This window comes from Drosophila tropicalis, unplaced genomic scaffold, assembly GCF_018151085.1.
Source record: "Drosophila tropicalis isolate 14030-0801.00 unplaced genomic scaffold, ASM1815108v1 contig_393, whole genome shotgun sequence".
NCBI classification, from domain to species: domain Eukaryota; kingdom Metazoa; phylum Arthropoda; class Insecta; order Diptera; family Drosophilidae; genus Drosophila; species Drosophila tropicalis.
In genome coordinates, this window is record NW_027172855.1 from 4,017,887 (window position 1) to 4,041,625 (window position 23,739).

At 34.3% G+C, this 23,739-nt stretch overlaps 2 protein-coding genes, 1 long non-coding RNA gene and 1 other non-coding gene across 4 annotated transcripts in view; 3 read left to right on the forward strand and 1 right to left on the reverse strand.

Annotated features, from left to right (window-relative positions):
* Positions 1–15,212, reverse strand: part of erm (earmuff) — a 33,519-nt gene extending 18,307 nt beyond the window's left edge. The window contains exon 1 of the mRNA XM_068284602.1: positions 14,743–15,212. The gene's annotated coding sequence lies outside the window, so the exon portion shown is untranslated. The remainder of the gene's footprint in view (positions 1–14,742) is intronic.
* TRNAR-UCU (transfer RNA arginine (anticodon UCU)) lies at positions 3,249–3,321 on the forward strand. The gene has a single exon. It is a non-coding gene; the product is annotated as a tRNA-Arg (tRNA).
* LOC137573067 (uncharacterized) lies at positions 10,747–11,256 on the forward strand. Its single transcript, XR_011031802.1, has 2 exons — positions 10,747–11,007; positions 11,098–11,256. It is a non-coding gene; the product is annotated as an uncharacterized lncRNA (long non-coding RNA).
* Positions 15,213–21,061: 5,849 nt separating the features above from the next.
* Der-1 (derlin-1) lies at positions 21,062–22,301 on the forward strand. The gene is made up of 2 exons (XM_068284577.1): positions 21,062–21,782; positions 21,855–22,301. Exons 1-2 carry the CDS (start codon positions 21,169–21,171, stop codon positions 21,946–21,948), a joined length of 708 nt encoding a protein of 235 aa, XP_068140678.1. The 5' UTR covers positions 21,062–21,168; the 3' UTR covers positions 21,949–22,301.
* Positions 22,302–23,739: the final 1,438 nt, after the last annotated feature.

Below are 23,739 nucleotides of genomic sequence, written 5' to 3' on the forward strand. Positions count from 1 at the left end.
TGAATTTCACAAATTGAAAGCATGGAACTTCGCTTTCATTTCACGGCTTTGCACATTTTGACAATTTACCTTGAATATAATTAACCGGAAGCTGGCACACGCGTCATCATCCCAACGCCGACGCCACAAACAAATGAGACAGAGAGATTGAGAAAGAGAGAGGAGCTAAGATCCTTGCTCAAGGATCGCGTGTCAATAACCGTAGAAAAATGCGAGTGGCTGAAGGAAAGAAAAAGCATTTCCGCTACTACTGAAAACGAAATTGAAAGCAACCAAGAAGAAATCAAATGTCAGCCCAAAGATGATGATGTTGAGGAACGCCCAAAAAAAGAGGCAACCGGTTTTTTGTATGATCATCATTAGCGCAGAGGCCAAACAAGTCGCGTTTGATTATCCTTTTTTGCCCACTTGAAGGAGCTGCTGCAGCAGCAGCTGCCGCCGAATACGAATCTAGAAAATCTCAGCGAAACAATTGTTCAATGCCGCACATTGCTTCCTGTCTTAGGGCATACATTGTTTGTATGTAAGTATGTATGATCGTCGTCTCTCTACATCACCGGAAGGATCAGCGCCTCCACCGTCTTGCTTGAGGGTTCACTCTATGTCTTACCTACAACATTGGATTTCTTTTCATTTCTTTTGGAGGCGTAGACTTGATGTATGTCGCATATGTAGCAATTAACATGCCACGATGATGGAACATGTGCAAACATCTTTCAAAGGACGACGACGAGTGTCCTTGGTGAGCGCGTGCCGCATTAACATGGTATATGGTAGATGGGGTGGCAGTCGCACTTCTTAAGGAGGCGTTGTCTATCGGGGCGTAGCGCCTTCTGCAAAAACGCAGTCATCTGATCTTGTTGGCATTGGTATTGCATTGTAATTGCAAAAAGGATCGGGACCAACGCAGCTGTCCATCTACAGAATTATATTTAATGAAGTCCTTGCTGGGTAATCATATTTGATTTGTCAGCAAACAGGATTTAATGATATATTTATGAAAATATTTATGAAAACCAACTGTACTTTTATATATCTTTAAAGAAGATTCAAGTTATTTGAGCAGATGTAGGGATGGATAAATGTGGATCTATTGAGTGAAAATACTTAATATAGTGGGTATTTGCCTAAAGCAAGTCAAGAGTAAGGGAAAAGTGTATTCTAGGCTTATTTGTCTAGACAAATGAGATCTTCTATTAGTTAAGCACCTTTTGATTGAAGGTAACAAATATATGGAAACACATTATCTGCTTAATCTATAGCTTCAAATCAAATATTACCTAGTCTAGACCCACTCTTCACTGACTTTAAAAAAATAAACCCATAATTTACCTAGGGATAAGAAAAGCTTAGATTCTTATGTAGTAATGATATTGAGTATCCTGCATTTCCAATCTATCACAAGCACATACAGTAAAGGTCATAAAGTTGGATCAACTTTTAGGTCTCATTAAGGATTTTAAGCTTTGGTCAATTACAAAATGGTTTTCTTTTGTAGTGTGTTGGTCTAGTTATAGAGAAAATGTATCCTAAATCTCTTCCTAAATTTGAACCTTGAACCTCTTCCTAAATAAAACTGAAGTCATCAATTCATAAGGGATGAAAAATTGACCAATAATCTTATCCTTATTAGAATGGATGGTAGAAGTCTACCAAACTTTGTAGAACTTAACGACATTAATTGATTCTAAAATACTTTATTTCTTGAAGAAGAAGGAAAAGTACATTAAACTCCTTATAAAATATTTTAGTAAAAATTTCAACATTTTTGTAGTTACAATGCCTTTCAAAATGTCAAGGTCTTCTTTTCATCTAATAATATTTGACATGAATTTGTTTCTAAGCTGCACTTACTCATAATTTTTAAAAGGATTTCCAAGCATAAAGAGAAAGACAAATCCAAATGTAAGCAAATATAAGCTATATAAGGACTAAAAGCAATCATAGGCTACATAAGAACTTTCACTACTTATGCCAATTGTCCTTTTTGAAATACCTTACACACAATTTTCAATCCATAACTGATTTCATTAACTCTCGATAAGGTATTTACCTTATTGCAAATGTTTTCATTTTGGTTTCTACCCCAAATAAGAGATTGAATAATGCGCATAATTAACATTCCTATTAGACCAGGCTAATTGACCAGCGAATACTTCAGTGCTCAATGAACAAAACAAATGGAAACGAAGCTCAAACCCCACCAACCAACTGGGAATTTCTCTTCCTTTCCTACATTCACACACACAGACACACACAGACTAACAGAGAGTCATGGCAACATGAGCAATAAAATTTAATATCCTTTTCAAGTGTGCGATTTGCGTACGAAAAAATGTTTGCATAATGAAAAACGGGAACCAGTGCCCCGTAGCCGTAGGACTTGGACTGGTGCCATATAAAAACGTCGGAAGGTGTAGATAAATCACGTGCACAAAACAAAAAGTGAGAAAACTCCCCCGTATTAAAAAAAAAAGGGGGACAATTTCAATGCCCGAAAACGAAAGCGTAGCAGATAAACGAAAGATAAGAGCCTTGGACTTGGAAATTTTCACATTTCGACGATTACTCTATTAAGGCGATGTTTTGGTGTCTGGCAGTTCAATTTGATTAATTTGTTAACAAACCGAAAGTAGCAACACACAATAGGCAAAGTCTTTGAGTAATTGCAAGCAGTCACGTAAGAGGCAAAAAACAACCCCAGAGAAGAACTCGAAGGACTCTTCCTGCCGATATACATGTACATATGTGTGTTTGTATGTATGTATTAGCTAAAAGCGCATGAAGATCGCAGCGGGATGATAAGTTAAGAGAAATAAACCAGCAAATGCAACGAAGGCAAATGCTTGAGCACTTGAATGCCCTGTTAAATAGCAAAATGACAGTGAGTTGGAAAGTTTCCCTCAAAACCCTTGAATGTGTTCGTCGACAATCTGCATCAGAGATCTATTGATTAGCCCAGCGACGACAGAATTTATACAGGCATTTAACATGATGATGATGATGATGATGACGATGATAATGATGAAGACTAATCTAGTTAGCCTATCAAATGGTACTCTGCTAAGTGTCCCCTAGTTGGATCTATAAATAATAAAATGCATAGAGAAACAGCATTTTGCATTTCATTTTTATGCTGTATTTAACCCACTAAAATATATACTAGTTTGCTAATGGAAAACAATTGTTTTTCTATTTTGTTTTATGTAATCAATCACAGTTGTGCAAAGGTGCCGAAATACACACACGACCCTTTAGCGCAGAGGATAGCGTGTTGGACTTCTAATCCAAAGGTCGCGGGTTCGATCCCCGCAAGGGTTGCATATCAGATGAGTTGAGTAATTTTTTTATTTAAACAAATTATCAATTTATTAATTAATGCAGAAAATATGAAATGCATTATGAGATACTTTTTATTAGGTCCAGCTATGAAATTATATCTAAAATATAAAATGCTTATTTGTAATTCTTTTTATTATACCTCTTTGTCAAAATACGAATAGATGTCACTCTCTCTTTCACAATTTCAAACAATTTAATTATTTTAATATGCACATCTAGACATATGTGTATATATGTATATATAATTTTGAGCCCATCCTATGTAATTGTTGATAAGCAAAAAGCTCAAAAAAAAAGTCGTTTGTACTTACTAGAAATTTCTAGTCGTTACTTTCTTTGAGTCATTTTATTCTGCATAAAATTTACCCTAAAAACTGTGATCCTTGAAATACAAATAAATGATTACTTACTAAAAGTTTAACTCCCTCCTCCTCACACTCCTTACAATGTGTTAACTGTCAAGCATTAAAATAAATTAATTTATTAAAAATTACTATATGTCAAACACATGTTATAGCATATGGACAGCAATGCACTCTATACTTTTAAACTTTACAATCTTTTTGTCCTCGAAAGGTGAATTTTTAAAATTATTAAACCTTTGCAAAAAGGTATATTAAATTTGCTCAGTATATATGTTTTTTTATCAGCATGATGAGCCGAGTTCACATAGCCATGTCCATCCGTCCATCTGTCCATCCGCCTAAAACAACGCAAACTCGTCCTACAGGGTTGATATTTTGCAATTATATCTCGGATTCAGATGGATCGGACCACTATATCATATAGCTCCCAAAACGGCGTGACTTTGCCGTCCATATGGACGCCATGTTGATCAAGAATATATATACATACTTTATTTGGTCGGAAATGCTTCCGACTTGTTACCCACTTTTTGCAAGGGATCTCAATAATATAGATTTCAAGGAGAAAAAGACTTTAAAACCGTGACTTTTCTCAATAACTTCGTTTTTTTCTGGGCTATTATTCTACCTATGAACGACTACGCTAAATTGGATTAAGATCTGGTGACTATATCAAACGAACGATCGGTGGAATACAATGACTTTGATCACTAACTTCGTTATTTGCTATGCTAAGATTGGAGGCCGCTCTGAATTCAATTTTACTCAATTTTACATCGAAGCCTAATAATAGCCTAGGAATGTAAGTGTAGTACATACATATGTACATATATCCACAGTGGATACAATCTGAATAATTTTCTATTGGATTGATCTATCCCTTATTCGCAAGCTCAGTTTGGTCTCATCAACAACACCCACAAAAATATCTCACATCATGTCTTGTGAAACATCAAAAATTTTCTAAAATGTATCATGTGTGAACTATCTTATACAGAAATACCTATCCTCAGGTTTTTAGCTTCTCAAAAGTCATTAGAAACAGAAGAATGTCAAAACAAGTAGCTCACCAAAGATCGGCTTGATTCAAATCTTTTTGTCCATATATTGATGATTCTTTCAATTCATTCTACAATGTTATAAAAAAAAGAGTCCTTTACGAATAAGATATGATTTTCTTGTCAAATGTTAAGGAGTTGAGGATATATTTACTTCGAAGCTCCTGTGACTTACGTTAATTATTTATAACTTGCCCCCTTTTTTTTTGGCACAAAATATGAAAGAAAGAGGAATATCACCTTTATTAGTTAAATTTATAATTTTAAAACTTTTTTTTGTTTTTTTGAATATGCAGGCTTGATATTTTACGACAATCCGAAGTTTTTAGCTCGTTTTTTCCCATCTTCGTACTGATATCCATCTATCACATATCAATACCTTTAAATCAAGGCAGGAATAAAATTTTACCATAAATAAAACATCACCAACCATAACCCATATAAACCCATGCCACTTTAAATTTAAAACCACCCACTTTCAACCTCATTAAGATGAGCAAATATTTGATCAATTCACCCCTATCATTACCTGCTTACCAAAAAAAAAGTTCCCTTCAGAAAGTAATTTTCAATTAAAAACAAACTGAGAAACGGCAACTTTTGCGCCAACCGAAGATATAAAATATATAGGTAAATATAATGCTAAATAAACTATTTGCTTAAAGCAAACGCCACAAGATGGAATCATCAAATGAAACGAATAAAGCATCTACAAGATACACAAAAAATCTCAATGCCGCAATCCTCAAGCTTAAACACAAACAAAAATACACATAGTATCCAAGAGGCATTCATATGGTATGTTTCTATATATTATACAATCGGTGAGATCAAGCGTAAATTGCAACAGCTGTCAAGTATTTAGCTACACGGCGGTTTTCCATTAAGTACCAAACTAACACAGTAACAGCCTATTAAATTGTTTACATGCCCAGCGCAAATATTGGCTGAATGATGCGCTCCAGAGGGTTGGTTTTTATGAATGAACTCGGCCCATATACAATATGATAGATAGATAGATGGATAGGTAGGTAAATAGATACACGATGCAACCATTCGAAAGTAGCAATTTATTGTCGTTCTTCTAAATGATCAGCGTAGGCACCAGGCACGCAAACAACTACATATTACGCCATTTTGAGAATGCCTTTTCTTTTTTGCCTCAAAAAGTGCAATCTCAATCCCCCCTAGCGCAAAGTCAATGCCTGTCTGCAATTTGCAATTTGTAAACTTGTTTCTGTTGAAAATAAATTTCCCATTTACTTTGCCGTAATTTGCCGACAGTCATTGCCAGCCCCCAAGTTCACTATAATTTAGTTTTCAACAAGATCTGCTTTCAAATATCTACATATATATCTGTATAGAGTGGCACATTGCATGTTAGTAATCACCTTTTAAACGATATCCATGCAAATTTTCTGTTGGGGTTCATGCACACGATTTTGTTGCAATTATTCTATTCATAGTTCATATGAACTCAAGAGTTTCTTTGAACTTGCAGGAACTACTACGGCAAATACTTATGAATGGAGGGGTCAAGACTCTTTTCAAAATGAAGTAAAGTAGTCTATAATAATATCTAAGTACGCATTAAAGGGCTACACAAATGCATTCAAACATTTTGTTACTTTGAGTATATGAAAATGAGTAGAGACATATTCATCATTCATTTGAATGAATGTTTGGAACACTTCAAACAAGCGTGAACGTATGAATGACCAAATCAGTTATGAGATCAAGTCCTTAACATAGTATAATTTCTTTATATTTGGCCAATGAGTATTTATATTCGAATAGGCAACATTTAGTTATCATTATGTTTCGAGTATTGAAACGTCACCAAATCAATACAGTTAAACGATGGATTCAAAGTCTTACAACTTGAATTAAAATCCTAATAATGGATCTTTTCAATTTTTAAGTATCGTTTGTTTATATGAGTACTTAGTCATTTATATCCATTTATATTTTTACATTCTTTGTTCATTTGTTGACTTTTTATTATGTCAGAAATTGATATTATAAACTCAATATCAGTTTCAGGCTTCATTCATTTGATCCTAATTTAATGAATGACTGAAATATCAACTTTACTGAATACTTTCACATTTTTTTATACTTATACATACTCGTATATCTATGCATAACTTATACATATCAACATTGATTTAGAAATTCATCTGTCGAAAAACTTGCACCTATTTTCAATGTAAGTACAAAAGTAGAAATGACTATTTATAATTAAAATTTTCGACTAAATTTTTTGCAATTGTGAATTCACATTTCTAATCAAAAATTAGAAAGAATGTGAAACTGATTTAAAGATGAGGTATAAATTCTTTAATCACCTGAGTCTTTTTTTTCATTAAGTAAAGAATAAACAACCAGATTTTATTAAAGTTATTTCGGTTTATTTCCTGAAATATTTTTAAATATTTAATGGATGTATTTAGACAGGAAGATTCGAAATCGAAAAAGACAAGTGGGCTTAGAAAAAACCCATGTAATGATACTACCTCATTTCACATAAGTTGACATAAATTTAAAATATAAATAAGACATTTTTGGAGATATTTTAAGTTACTTGTTTTTAAACCTTTACCTTTACATTCCATAACTATATTTTTAACAAATGGGGCAACTGAACAGCATGAATCCAGGATCAAATCCCAGGCTAAAGTTAGGCTTTGGTTTTCGTCCATATTTTTAACAAGTATATCTTTGGAAAACACGCTTGATAAAGTTATTTATATAGAGGATCTTGAAAACAAAGAACCATCTACTCAGAGTTATAAAACATCACATTTTCACAATGCAATCAAAAACTGACTTAGCCCTGCTTTTAAACCTTCTAGTAACCCTTTCCTTGGTACTTTTTGTGAAACAACAAAATACAACCCACTGTGCACAGTTGAAGAAGTTTTCAATTTCTGTTTTCCCCCTTTTTGACTTCCTCATCGAACCAACAATTTTCACCACAGGACCAGCCGAAAAACAAACTAATGTCCTCCAGTAAGGCGTAGTACATATTTTCTTCGATTCGTTCGTATTACCATTGTTGCAAAGGAGCAATGCACTAAAAAAGTGGCAAATAATGCAAATGTCTGACATGCAAGTGGCTTGAGAAACGCCTTAACAACTTTATTCCCAAAATAGAAAGAACAAAAACTGAAAACTAATGGTTATTGTGCTATAACAAGCATACGCCATGTGGGACAGGAAAAGAGCGAAATGGAAAAAAATCAAAGCAGCTGCAAAAAGTAGCGCAGACAAAAGCGCACATCGGTAAATGGAGTAACTGCAATTAGGCGTAATAAACAAAAAGTTACACGGACAAGGAGTTTATTGTGCCCCCAAGAGGGAGACAGACAGAGGGGTAGAAAACTATACAAAACGCATACTTAATTGCTGGTTTTTCAAACGAACAAACCCTGGAACGAAACCCATGCTCTGTTTTGCGCACTTGAGTCCCAGCAAGCGAACGCGCTTTAAGGGTAAACCCTAACTATTTAGCATTCGGGATCACGAAAAAAATGGCTACACATGGCGATCGCCGTGCAGAAATTGCAACAAATCGTCTAGTGCCCTCAGAAACCCATAGCCAGCAGCAGCATCATCCGCATCATCGGCATTAAAAAAAAAAGGAACAACCCCCTTTTCTGGACGGGCACCCAAAATCGTGGGTTGTAAAATGGTTGACGTCTCTTTTTTTCATCCAACTTCTTTTTTTTTTGTTTTGTTTGACACGATTACATGAGCAGCCGCAGCATTTAACAGTCCATCAAAGGCGTAAGGCAAAGGCCAATCCCAAGAATTTGTATCTAATAAAGTTCCATATGCGTCAGGCCTATTAGGCATAAATGTTTGATTGGGTTCATTTCCAGATGAGGGTGCCCAGAGCTATATATGTATGAATGAATAATGTAAGTTACTTGGATGGTTGGATGGCAACTGCTGCTGGTGCTGCTGGTTCATCGTTTGGTGGTTGGAGTGTGTGTGTGTGTGTGTGTGTTTTTCTATTTTTTATTATATTTCAAAATTGTTACAAGTTGATTATGTTCATTTTTTGCATCTCTCTTTGTTGTTATGCTCATGGGCAACTCTTCAAGTGCAGCTCAAGTGATTAACATTTTTTCTAAGGTAAGGGGTTTTTTTTCTAGTGCATATTAAATTTTTTTTCGATTTGTAAAAGATACACGAGATTAGCTGAATATTAATATAGAATAATAACCAACAAATGCTCTCAGAAAAAAATCTAAAGTAAAGTAACGTAAAAAAAAAAAGACATCGATAATTTTATGCAAATAACAGCAATTGATTGGTTAAATTGAGAGTTTGTAAATAGATATATATTTGATTATTGGTAATCTGTATACTAAGAAGTGTCTCCAAGAAGAGAGCTTAAGGTCTGGACAACTCGAAATGTCATACCTCAAATACAAAATCGTTACTTAGAAGTTCTTTATCATTTCCGAAAAAACGATGATTTCATAAAATTTTATCCCTTTTCTGCGAAAAACTTTGAAATCCTAAGTTAATAAAAAACTAAACTAAAAGAGGTAAGGTAAGGATACTTTTCTTCAATTTCTGCTGAATGTCCATTTCTAAGTCGATGATCTTTTCTAATGCAAGATCTACTGAACCATTCTTTTGATATTTTCCACACTTAATTCAGCAAGATTAAGACTGTTTAGACTGTTTGAGCGAAACTAGGCTCAAAGCCCGTAAATTGTGCAAAATAAATTTTAAAATAATTAAGTACATTCTTGAATTCAATCGACAATACTTACAAATTGATCAAATTCAAGGGTTGTAATTAAGGACCCATTAAGGATTAATATCAACTATTTTGTTTTAAGTTTTAAAACAAGAATATATGTATGTATGTACATATGTATATAAATAGTTTGTGGGGTCAGAAACGTCTCCCTCTCTAATCACGGACTGAAATTACCCACAAAAACTGGTATAAAAAAGGGTTTAAACACTTAACCCTCTAATCCTTGTGATTTTTTTTATCGATTTTCATATAACTTTAAAAAAACTTAGAAACTCAAACGAGTTGGAAATAAACAAATGAAAATTTTTAAAGTTAATTAGCATCTTAAATGATTTAGGAAATTATTAGTATTATTAATTATATAAAATATTGAGGCCCTCTTAAATCTTAGGAGGTTTAAGCTTCTGAAAAGTTTTGGTTTTAACTCCTTTAGGATGTTCCCACAAACACATTCTTACTCAAAGTTCATCCTGAAATGCCAAAGGCAAACTGTCAACAAGTCTTTTTCCTTTTTCACTACCCTTCAGTACCAGATTGTCGCCGCCGACAATGTCGACGCATTGTCCGAGCCACCGACGTCGGCAGAAAAAATTCTGCCGGCGTTTTTATACTGAGGCTAGCCGAGGGCACCCGAACGGAATAATTTCGTTTTTCGAAACTCAATCGGCTGCCGAAAAGAAATATTTCTCATTCGAGGCTGTGTTGTTGTTTTATATTTCTGTTCGAGTCGTTTTATACTTTGCGTTTTTCGGAGCACGCAGTGATAATATATTATATTAGTGTTTTCTGATTAATTTTAGATACAATTAAAGGTAAGTGCTATTTAATATGATGTTTAAAATACCAAATAGTGAATATTAATTTTGTTGGCAAAGTGCAATTGAATGCAAGTAAATAACTCTCACTCGAGAAAATGAGTAAGACATATGAGAACATAGAGTGAAAGGAAAACAAAGTATTTTGCCAACAAAATTAAATGCGAGTTCGACCCCGGGCCGTGCCAAAAGAATTTTTTTTTTTATTTTGTAAAATTTTAATTTTTTTTTTCTTAAAATAAAAAACCATTAACAACTGATTGGGATATAATTGACTTGAAGAACAGCATTACGTCGGGAAAGTCAAAAAAGCCATGTAAGTATTCAACTGTTATATGAAAATCAAAAAAAAATTTTAATACTTTTTTTTATATTTACAGACATCTCAAATGGCTCAAATGGCTCTCTCTTCTGATAGCCTAGTCGGTGGCTCAATGGTGACCTACTAAAACTACAATTCTGTTGTGCTCGAGTTCGAACCCGGACATAGGTGGACTTTTTCCCCCTAGCAATTCTGAAAGGTAGTTCCGTCGGGGATATAGTGGAAACGATTGTGGATAACGAATAACCCTCTCTTCTGAAGAGCCACAACCCGGATACGAAAAACCAAAAGTTGAGCCTTAGAACCTATCTAAAGGTTTTACTCGGTAAGTAGATTAATTGTTGAGAGCTAAAGCGTTAGCTTTTATATTATAATTCATTTCATTTCTAATAATATCTGCACTTTTCTATTCCAGAAGCAGTTTAAAACACTTCCTCGGGGCAGCCAGAGTCGGCTTTAGAATTCGATGGCCTGAGTGAAAAATAAGGACAACAACCCAAAAAGCAGAAAATTGAAGCAGCAACTGCCAAATTATCTAAATAAAAAATAAATTAAAAAATATTAATTGAATTTTTTTTTTTAATGTAATTTATGTCCCTCTAGTCCCTAGGACAAACTATGGAAATTGTCCTTCTAGTCCCTAGGACGAACTATCGATATTGTCCCTATCGTCCCTACGACAATCTATCTATTTTGTCCCTGTGGTCCCTAAGACAACCTAGCGACATTGTCTCTCCAGTCGCCGGCGACCAGAGCGAAAAATTTCACAGTACCGGCGACTAGAGGGACAATTGTCGCTCAATCGTCCCGTGCACAAGACCATTGAGCGACATTTGTCCCTCTGGTCGCCGGGCTGTCTACTAGTCGCTCTGGTCGGCGGCGACTGGAGGGACAAATGTCGCTCAATGGTCTTGTGCACGGGACGATTGGGCGACAATTGTCCCTCTTGTCACCGCGACTAGAGGGACGAAAGCGACAAAGCGGCGACACAATGCTTGTTTGTCCCGGCGTTCGGCAAGACATTTCGACATTTGTCTTGGCGACTGGAGCGACAACTGTCGCCGGGTTGTCGTTCCAGTCTTAAAAGCTAGGACATGCAATGTTAAATGTCGCCGCAATTTAAATGGGAGTGTCGCCGCTTTGTCCCAGGGGACAAGCGACATGTCCCCGGGGAATCCCCGGGGAATCCCCGGGGACCGGTACTGCAGGGTACCCTTCATGGGGTGTTTTCTTAATTTAAACAAAGTATAAGTTTCTGCAGTCATTAAATATATAAGTTATTATTAAAATTTTGTAATAAAACTAAGTTTGAAACCAATCTTTGATCCAAGATCCAATTCGTACCTTTTCAAAAAATGTTTTTAGTTACAGTCAGAATAAAGTTTAAATCCCGATTCATTTCTATCTAAAACTACAAGCAGTTATTCAATAAAAATTTGTCATAAGGATCACCCCTTCAGGCTTTGACTTACAATTTCTTAAAATTTTCCAAAGCAAACCATAGAAAAAAAATGTAATAATAAACAGTAGTAAGGAGCACTTGAAATGACAACAAAGGCAAATATTTACATTGAGGCATGCCACAAAAACTGAAAGTGGAAAGTCCTTCTAGATTCACAATAAGGGGAAGTACACACTATGTATAAATATATAGAAAGAGAAATCCTTTAAACCAGAACCAAATTTCTCTCACCCGCGAAATATCTTTTGTTGTAAGTATGCAACTTCAAAATCATTACCTTCGGCCCACAACTCTTAGCTCTTGAGCCAGTCTAGGCATACGGAACTCAGGATTCAGAATACAGGATTCAAGGATTTGGAAATCAGGATATGCCGCATGCGCAAAATAAAAAAAGGAAGAAAAAAAACTGCGCAAATAAACAATTAAAATGTCACAATGATTGCCAACGTACCCGTGTCAGGAAATCAAAAAACCACGATGAAAAATAAATCGCTGAACCCCCAAAGGACTTGAGAGTCCTGCATATTGTGTTGAAAAGCGCATTTTACAAACCACGTGGCTGTATACATGGAGAAGAAGACGTTTACCCCGCGGGCACTGTGCGCACTCAGGCGAACCGGGCAAGTCAACACACTGAGCCAGACACCAGCGAGGCGAGCGAGGGCGCTCACAAGGATAAAGAAACGGAGCTAAGCAAGTCCTGGCGAAGGCGTTGCACAAACAACAACAACAGCAACACAAATCCCAATTAAAAATTGAAAAGCGCGCGAAAGGAAAAACGAAAGTTAAACAGGCCAAAAAAGAATAAAAGAAAACCAAGTTAAATTGTGGATACCATGCTGAGCCAAAGAACTTGCAGACGAATCCTGCACATTGCACGTCTGTGACATTAACAATTGATAGACGACAGAGATGACAAATGACAGTTGACAGAGCGACCGACCGACCTTTCAACAAATTCTCTCCCGCTCCCAGCTCTAAGGAAACTTTCAATTTCACACAACTCATGGTTAGGACACACACACACACACACTTGATCCTGGTGAACTGCTTGGGGGGAAGTCCTTTTCACCCTTTTTTTAAGACAAGTGGCTTTTTTTGGGGGCAAGTTAGTAGACTGAGTGTTGGTATGACTAGTCAGTCATTCACTCAGTCAGTCTGTGACTAGCGACATTTACAGTTCTCACTTAAATATTTTAGTGTTGTCCAATCTTTGGCGACTCAACAAGGGTTCTTCAAAGAGGAATATATTAAACAAAAAGGATAAGCCCTAGGGAATAAAAGAGGGGATAGAGAGCGGGGTTATTTATATGTCTAGTTTAAAAAAAAAAACATCACCTGATGCAATTAAACCTATATTGAACTAAAGTATGGACTTAAGCAATCTTGATAGACATAAGTTAACAAAACACAAACTTTCGTTGTAACCTAAATATATAAACTCGTACTTCCAAGTCCTTGTCGATAAACTAAGAAACATTCAGTAGTAAAAACAAGATATTAATACATAAATATTAAACGATTTAAATTTGTTCTTTACTTTGCCTTAGATGCCTTAGAAGTAAAAATGTTTCGATTTCTTTTAGGAATCAAATATTAAGAGAATTTTAAAGTTATCTTCAGAGCCAAGATCTTCATCCTTGATCTAATCGACTTTCACGGACTTGAGAATCTTGTACTTTTGTGAATACCTACTAAGTACATTAAACAACATTTGAATTATAAATTTAGTTTATTAATCACAAGTTAAAAAAAATGTTAAATTTCATAAGAATTTAAAACTTTGTAAGTATAATGCAAAAAGGATTACAATCGATTCCAATCCTTATGTCTATTTGATACTTGAAAAAAATACAATTTGAAATTACGTCGTGAGGTTTGTTTTCTTTAGTTCAAGTCATTTTTAAATGTCTAATTGATTCATTTTCGAATCGTTTTTAATTTAAAGAGTAAAATTAAAATATATTTTAGTCAAAGGGACTACTAAAAAGTGTGCAAATTTCTTTTAAAATAAGAGCTAGCAAATAAAAATGTTGGTTTCTTTGAAATCAAAGCGAGAAAAGGGCTGATAAATTTGAAATATGCCAATAAAACAATAAATAATAAATAAATAAATTTGAAATAACAATAATCTATTAGACACATTTTTTGTTATTATAATTTTAGATCGTCATGATATCCTTTTTAGGGTATTTGATATATTTACAATGATTTACATAAGGGTTATTCAAGATCGAGGCCGCTAGATTCTCTTTTACTTACTTTTACCTCTTCTAATACAAAACATTACAACAATTTTCAGGAATTAATAGTAATATGAAATCCTTGATAATCACATAGAGAATCTTCATTTGGAGCTTTAGTTTTCGTTTATTAATCAAACTAAGAATATAAATCATTACCACTTTCATTTCTAGTCTCTCAAAGACTTCAAAAGGGATTCGAGATTTCTACAGATCATTTAAGGATAACAGAGACCAATTGTCCAACATAAACTTACTTTCACAACGGTTCTAAACCAAAATGTAACCCAAGTGGCAATTGTAAACTTTTGAACGCCCTTCAAATGCCCTCAGGAATAATTTCAATTGAACTTACCTAAGTCCGACTTAAATATGCCAAATCCACAGCAAATCTGATTGCCTTTCTGGCGTCTTTCGTCCTTTATTTGCCTGAACCAATTAATATCCGATGTTGTACGTTTTGTTTTTCTTCACCTTGTGTTAATATTTAAACTTAATTTCGTTTTGAAATTTTCTTAGAACACTTCAAAGAGTTTTTCTTACTTTCTGTTGGTTTTCTTTAACTAATCAACTGCCAGGTCATATTTATGTTTGTATTTAGTATTTAAATTTCAACAAATTGCACAAATATCCGCACTCAAAGAGATTCTTGGTTGATCGGTTGGTCTGTGTGGGGGCGAAGAGGGGAGGACCTCTCGTCTAATTCGCACCGCAAGAAACCGCAAAAAGGACCGCACGGTGAAGACGTCAATTTCGAAATGCAAATATTTGATTTATGAAGCCAAAGTAAATTAAGGTAAAAAAAAACAAAAACAAAAAAATAAAGACGAAGTCGTTATCCTGGAAGAGAGAGGATACACAAATATGGCGACGCAAGCGCGCTTTTGCCTCTCACCTACACGACGCGAACTTTTACGATTATGTAAGTGTGTGTGTATTTATTTGTTGTATTTGCCGACGGTAAAACGGTACAAAAATGAATTGCCATAAAGCGTCGATTGATGTATGTATGCGCTCCCTCTCTTTCTTGCTTCTATGCGGCTACCGAACTACCGTTATATGACTCAATCGAGCAAAAGGCAACGTCACGAAACGAATCGTCATTATCGTGATATCAAACATCATTTGTGTGAATGTGTGTGTGTGTGCGCCCACTGATTTTGTCTCGCTCTTACACCCTCTGCAAAATGGGGTGTGTTTTTTTTTTTTTTTTGGTTTGTCTATGGAGAAGAGCAATATGTCAAATTGTAGAAGTGTGAGTGTGGGTAAGTGTATTGGTGTGTGTGTGTGTGTACTATTAACGCCATCATGCTCGTCATCTGCCAGGAGACTCTGAGGCAGCTGGCCTGGCCGTTGACTGACTCTGACTGTCCTTTTGCTAAGCGCTGCCCCTAGATTCCCTCTTTCTCTCTCTCTCTCTCACCCTATCTCTCTCTTTCACCTTTCTGGCATCTCTCCTGGTCTTCTATGTATGTACATATTTGTACTGCAATTTGGCATCGTTGCGCGATTTGCCTCTTTTTGCGTTCTCAGTTACACACACACACACAACACTCACAGGTGAGTTTCTGGGTGCCCCCTTAGCCATCGTATGCCCCGTGCCCCCGTTGCGTCATTATCAACCATATGAAAAAAAAAGGAATTGAAATCACTTTTTGGGCATGTGAAATATGCTCTCAAAGATTTCCACGATTCCATGCCAACCATGTACACAAACTCACATGTATTCACCTACCTAAACATGTGTGTGTGCATGTGTGTGTGTGTGTGTGTTCTCTGCGGTAATGGAGATGCTTACACAAATGCACACAATAGAAACCGGGGGCAAAGGCGCAAACGACCCGAATCCTGCACCCTGGGAGATTTTTTAATCAAATAATTATTGTAATTAAATGCACGGACATTGTCAAAGTTCAGTTTTCCTTTTTTTTGCGATTTCCCAGGCGTGAATCGTATATAATAAACGTTTGTGCCGAGAATTCCCATTTGATTTGCGTACATTTCACAGTTTTTTAAGTCAAATTTAAAGGAATTTAAATTTAAAGGACTGTGGCGGATCCTTACAGCAGGACTAGCAATTGCCAAGTGCCTGACGCCTTGAGAGTTGTTGTTCATTTATTTACCAAGCTGAAAATTCTTGAAAACTGTCAACTTTGCGAATCTTTGCCAAATTTTAAAATATTTTCAAATTTATATCTCATTTTAATGCATAAATGTTACGGATTTATAAACCATTCTTCAAAAGAGAGGTAAAATGGCCAAAATAACAACAAATTATTCGAAATAAACTTGATTTTATAAAGTTCTAATGTGGTAAATTTTGGGATTTTTTTTTATTTTTAAGTTAGAATAATGTCTTTGATCTAATTTTGTTTGCAAATTTTCTCAAAAAGAGTTAAAAATTAATTTTTTTTAAATATTCAAGTTTTTAATACCATTTTATAACTGATTCTGATTTGGTTGATACATAACTTTATAAAACAGGCAAGAATGAGGCCTAAAAAAGCCATATTATCCAAAATTTGCTTTAAACTTCTACTAAAACAAAGTTTTTTCGAATCGTTTTTGACAGATTTTCATGCTTTTTCTCACTTTCTAATTTGCTTTATGATCCCTAGAACTTATATTTAGGTTTTTAAGCCCCTCTCTGGTCTAATCCAACACTGATAAAGACTGAACCCAAAAGGAATATACAAATCTTCAGATTTACTTTACTTCTGTCAATTTTACATAAAAATTTTAAAATCATTTAATTTTGCACTTTCGAATTTTTGATTTAAAGACTTTAGAATCAAACCAAGAGATTATATAGAATAGATTTTTACTCCCTAATATGTATGTTAACTGTATTATAATTCCAAAATGTTTAATGACAAAAATAGTAATTATTATTATGATTTAATAAAGTAACTATGCTAGACTTCAGAAGATATCTCTCTTAAAGTTTATGTAGTTTTCAATGTCAACATATTTTTAAATATTAGCCAATACTTCTTTTGGGGAACTTCTTCCACTGGAAGGATACATGTATCCTGGCATAATTCTAAAGACTAAATTCGTGAAGAATCCAAAATTGTTTCAAGCAAAGAAGGTAACTAAAAAGAAGACCAAAATAAATTTTGTATTTTAGTTATAATTTCTTCACTTGCAGCAAACCTGAAGGTAATAAAACAAATCAGATTGAAAATTTATAAGATTTTTTAAGAGTTTGGAACCACTTGAATCTGACATAATGAGGACTTTCTATTTTTAGTAAACATATTTTGAATAATAGTTTAATAGTTTAGACATAAATTCTTAAAACAAGAAGCAATCATATTTATTTCCTTAAATATTCATTTACTTTTACTTTTAAATTTCTTGCAATGCTTTTGAATAATTGAAACAAGTTTTTGAAACTAAAATGACAACCTCAAATTGGTAAACAGACTTAATAATAGTATTTAATAGATAATTCCTCGTCAATCGATTACAAAAAAACAAAATTGTTAACTTATTTAAGCATATTTTCGTTCAAGTGTATTCTGACCTTTTTTTTCGAAATCATCATACATTTTAATTTTCATAAAAGAATCGTGGAGAAATTCTTGAGATTTTTTTCTCCCATTTTACTCAACGTTTTCATGCGCCACACTTCCCTTCAAAGATTTTTGTTATTTAATAATGAGAATCTTGGCAGCAGAGTTTTTCATGAAAATGCCAAGAAATCAACAACTTTTCCCCCCGCCCCCACTTTGCGTTTCCACACCTCAAGTGTCTACGGTGACAATAAAGGGACCGGCAACGCCGTAAAGAGTGTGAGCCAAGGTGAAAATGAAGATGGAATGGCAGCTGGAGCAGAAGCACATGGCATTCATTACAGCAATTGAAATGGACAAAAGCCAAATTCATGGCAGCAAGGAAGAAAATGACGAGGAAAAGTGGAAAAAAAGGGATAATAAAAATGTTTGCATATAAAATAATAAATAAAAGACGCCATGAAAGAGGAGCAGAGAAACTCACTGGATATAGCAAAATGGATGATGATGATGATGATGATGGTAGGATGATTTCTATATAGGCAAACGCAGCACAAAATGAGCGAGCAAAAACGTCAGAAGCAACAACAAAATGACAGAGCCAAATGCGTCAGCCAGGTGAGTGTGGATCCCAGGGTCCTGGTTCAGCTAAAAAGCTCAACGGGTAAGTAAATAAAGCGAAGCTTACATACAAACCACTTTTCTTACCTGCAGCTCGATGATGATGTAAACTATGATAATGATGTTCATGTTGATGATGTTGATGGTGATGATGATGATGATGAGGCGAATTCTGTTAATGGGCGTGGTTCGGCAGGGGAAATATTTCAGCGCATGCGTTGTAAATCAAGATAATATAGCACCCATTATCATAGGGCTGACCAATCGGTGGGTGTGTCTTAAATTCTCGCAAATTCACTCACACACCCCCACACACATACACACGGACACACACAGACACACCCGCACTCAGAGAACCGGTCACTTGATTAGCCTCGACATTTTGTTACTGTTTCTCTCCTTCCCTTTCTACTGTCTTCTCTTTCATTCAGTCTCTTGTTCTCTCTCACACACCCTTTGCTCTTATCTCTCTCATTCTGGCCAAGTCTTGCCATCTCTGTCTGTCTTACTCATGCAAAAATTAGAAAAAAATGAAATTCAACAGGCAAATAACTTCACCCACACTCACTCACACCGAATTAGCTCCTTTCTCTCTCTCTCTCTCTATCTGAAACTCTCTACTACTCTCTTTCTCTCTCTTGCATAGTTTTTTTCGCATTGGCATTTAACCACTTTAATCTGAACTTTACATTTCGTATAACCGGCTTTTACTTTCGTTTTCAACAAACTTTACAAAAAGAAATAACAACAAAATTAGCAAAACAAATAAACATAAAATATTTTCTGGAATTTTTGCACATTCGAAATCTACTTTTGAGATTTGCTGAAATTACAAAACGAATCTTTAAATATTTAGAAAACATAAAAAAGGACAAAATATAATAAAAGGATTTTGATTTATCCCCATTTTTTTTAGTAATTTTTGGTTTTAACACGTTAAAAACCAATAGGATACCAAATTGTTTGGGAATTTTTATATTTTTCGTTACTTTAGAGTGTAATTTTTGAATATTGCTAAAAATCGAAAAGGTCAGAATCTTAAAGAAATGATAAATAATTATCACAAGTAATTATCTCGAATACCATTCGATTTGGCATTAATATAAACAAAGTTATTCATTTTATAGATTTACATAGGCAGATTTATGGTCATAAAATGGGAGAACTTTGCTCCTTGAAGTATGCAATAGATTGCAAAAGTATTTCCAGTTTTCAACAAATTTATAACTTCTTTTCTGTATTGTAATTTAGTAAATGTCTGTGAACAATGTTTGCTTCGAGGATTCATAGGATATTCTACAATTTCTAGATATTCATCATGGACTTCTTATTGCATACTTTAGGGAGCAAGTCATACATATGTGTGTATATAAAGCATGGAAATTGTTTAAAGCAAATTCTTCTCTTCTTTATTATAAATTAAATCCTAAAACTAATTCGAATTCTCGTTCCTCAAAACCAAAAAAAGTACGACTAGTTACAACCAAAAGAAATAAATACATTAAAAATTAAAATTTAACATCTTGGTACAAAAAATATTCATATTTTTCGTATGTTGATTTTTTTGGCAATTTACTTTTTCCAACGGTCCGAGTCGAGTTTGCCCCTTAAGCACTTCAGAGTTCATCATATTGGAAAAGCGCACATTTTCAAGTGCCTTCAACTTCCTTTGCATGCGAATGTGTGTGTGCGTGTGTGTGTGTGCGTTCATTAAGTTCGCACCACTGCTTCGCGATTGTATTGTATTTTGGCACACGTTTCTTACCTGTGTATACCAATTGCTGTCAAAAATCTGTTAACAAAGGACCGCCAACTAAAAAATAAAAGATGACTAAAAAGATGGCAAAATGAAAACCATAAATGAAATTTCGCTATTTATTTGTGTGTTTTCGTGTGTTACAAATGAAGAGTGACTATCATATGATATTTTAGTCATACAAAAATACATACATATGTATGTATTTACATACGTACACATGTGCATTTATTTTCTTTTGACAGACTTCTTTGTTGAAAATTTTGAGTAAAAAACAAACTCATCGGAAATTTTCACTGAATTTTAACGTGTTGTATTCGTTTTTATGGATGATATAAGGGAAAACATAAAAAAAATCTTGAAGTCAATAGGTACCGAAAGATATCCATAATGCTTGTGGATATTAAAATAATTTGAACTCTTCAGGATTCAAGATATTGGTAAATTCTTCTTTTCAAATGAATCCACAAAACTCATGGAGGAAAATTCAGATCTTAATAGGACATCAGTTCAAATTTACCGCTCTTACGATAGCACATAAAAATCGATAACATCGATTATTGTCGATAATGATTATGCCCATATGACATTATAGTAATTGTTTGCAATTAAATGTTAAGAATTAGTTTTGCTCCCGGTTGCTAAGTTAATAAAAGTTCGATGCGAAATGATAATAACTAACATAACAGTGAATTTTTTTTGTTTTGTGAAATTAAAGTTATGTTTGAAAACTATCGATAGTCATGCCATCAACGATTTAACAAATTTAGTAAATATGCTCATCCCTAGTTTTAAAGACACGTAAATAAAGGCAAACTGGCAAAAATTTCACATATATTTCTATTAAAATTGTCAGACATAACTTATAAACGAGAATAAATTGAATATGGCAGACGCAGGCCAATGGTATAACTCGCTGCCGCGGTTCACCCGCTACTGGCTAACTGCAACAGTTGGTTTGAGTCTTCTGTGCAGATTCGGACTCTTGCCCATGGAGTACATGTACTTGTCGCGTGAACTCGTCCTAACCCGGCTCCAACTGTGGCGATGTGTGACCTCGCTGTTTGTGTTCCCATTGAGCGGTGCGACTGGATTCCATTTCCTTATCAACTGCTATTTCATCACCCAGTACAGTGCCAGGCTGGAGAAGGATCAATATGCTCGCAGTCCGGCAGATTATATGTACCTGCTGATCATAACGGCCATACTAGCCAATCTTGGCGGCATGGTGTTCAATGTATATTTCCTCATGGACATGCTGGTTGTGGCCATCACCTATATATGGTGCCAGTTGAACAAGGAAGTTATAGTTAGCTTTTGGTTTGGCAGTCGTTTCAAGGCCATGTATTTGCCCTGGGTTCTGGCCGGTATCGAACTAATATTCCATGGCTCGTTGGCCTCATTAGTTGGTATTTTTAATGGACATGTTTACTATTTTCTCAAGTTCCAATATCCTCAAGAACTGGGCGGTAATGCATTCCTCGAAACTCCACAATTTCTGTAAGCAACATACATATGTATATAAATTTTGTATTCCATTTACTAAACTATCTTTTTCTCATTTATTTGTAGCAAACGCTTTGCACCCGATGTCTCTGGCGGTATCAGCGGTTTCGGCATCCCACCGGAAAGTAGAGCACCCCCACAAAGGCAAGCCCCCCAATAATCCCTGGGGTCGTGGCATGACTTTGGGACGCAATTGAAATTACCTCAACGTCTAGTCTAGTTTTATATACATACATATATATCTCCTTTCTTTCCTCGCTCGTTGTAAAAAGTAGTTTTTTCTTCAGTTATAATTTGTACTAAATTTCTTTTTGTAACAAAAAACTGAAACATTATTTCTAATGCTTATCATCTTTCAACGTTTGTTTAACCCAAATTTGATTAAACAACAGCAATAAGTTAACATGTTAAGTGGATGGGAATGTGCATTTGTATGCATACATGAAACTACAAATACATTTACATACATACATATATCTACAAGAAATAAATATATGTACATAAAAGACAAAATTAATATATGTACTTATTTGGTAATATGATAATTGGTGGCAGGAAACATTTAAATGGGTTAAAGTTAAATTGATATTATGAAGATGAGCAATAGATTTTTGGGTTTAAGGATGTCGTTACTAGTAATATTAACGATATCAAACATTTTCGAATGCAAATTGATGGGAAAAGTAAAAAAGTAGTTAATACGTTAGTCAACGACATGTCCCTTAAAGATTTCCGGACCATCTTACACCTCCTCATATAAGATTTCTAACGGTTTGAGGCTTTATCTCAAAGGTTAATAAACTTTTCTGACGTGGCTTTTAATACTTGGCTTTACACCAAGTCAATAAGAAATTTCAAATGTTAGCCTAAAAGTGTGACTAACTTCTATGAAATTTTAAAGTCACAATATGAAATTTATCAATTTTCTTTTACACTTTACTCCTAACTCGACAATTCTATGTACTGAAATATATAAATGTATTAACAGAGTGTACTACCTTTGATACAGTTGACATCCATCAAAAATTCTGAGAAAAAGTGGTTACTAACATAAGGAAATAAGTTATGTGGTTTGTTTAGCAAAAAATTTAGTGTTTCCTTTTGTTAGTCTAAAAACCTTTAAACCTTTAAACTCCATGACTAAGGTATGTAAAAATGTTAAAAGTTATTTTTAAGATTTATTGTTCAATCAAATAAAAGAACAAAACCTTTTAATGTATAAAAAGTAAATTATTTTTGATGGCATATTAATAAATTTCCAAGAAAATTAATGACAAGGTCCTAGGCAGGTGTCCTAATTTACTCTCCATAAATTGTTCCCTGATCCTGAAAGAGTTTACATTCAATTTTTGTGTGAGAATTATGATTTTTACATTTAAATTTATTTTATTTAAAATTTCTATGCTAAAAATTTTACAGCGACACGCATTGTTCAACAATATTTTGTATTACATTATTTTCAGAGGTTTCTTTTTTTTTTTTTTGTGTGTTTGTTTTTTGTATAATTTTTTATATTTTTAATTTTTAGTTTTTCCATTTTCTATTTGCATTTTTTTATTTTTATTTTTGTCATCTTTATTTTTTTGAAAAACCCGTTTTCCGGTTTGCATTCGATTTATGTACTTGGATTTGGTCTAAAAAAAAACCGGGTTGACAACAGTATTTAGAATTAGATTTACAAAATCGACGCATAAAATACTTAAAATCTATTTGCAGTAATTGAGTAATTACGTGTGTGGGTTAATTCAAAAAGTTTTTTTTTAACCATCTTATGGGCAACACTTAACTACTTTTTTATACATATTATATATATAGATATAACATGTATATCTTGTTGTTTGCTGTTCGAACTTCTCGAATTTTTTGTCTGGCTGATATATACACAACTTCAATTTGCTTAAGGTGGAACTACTAGGGACTATAATCTCATAAAAGAAAAAAAAAACCTTGT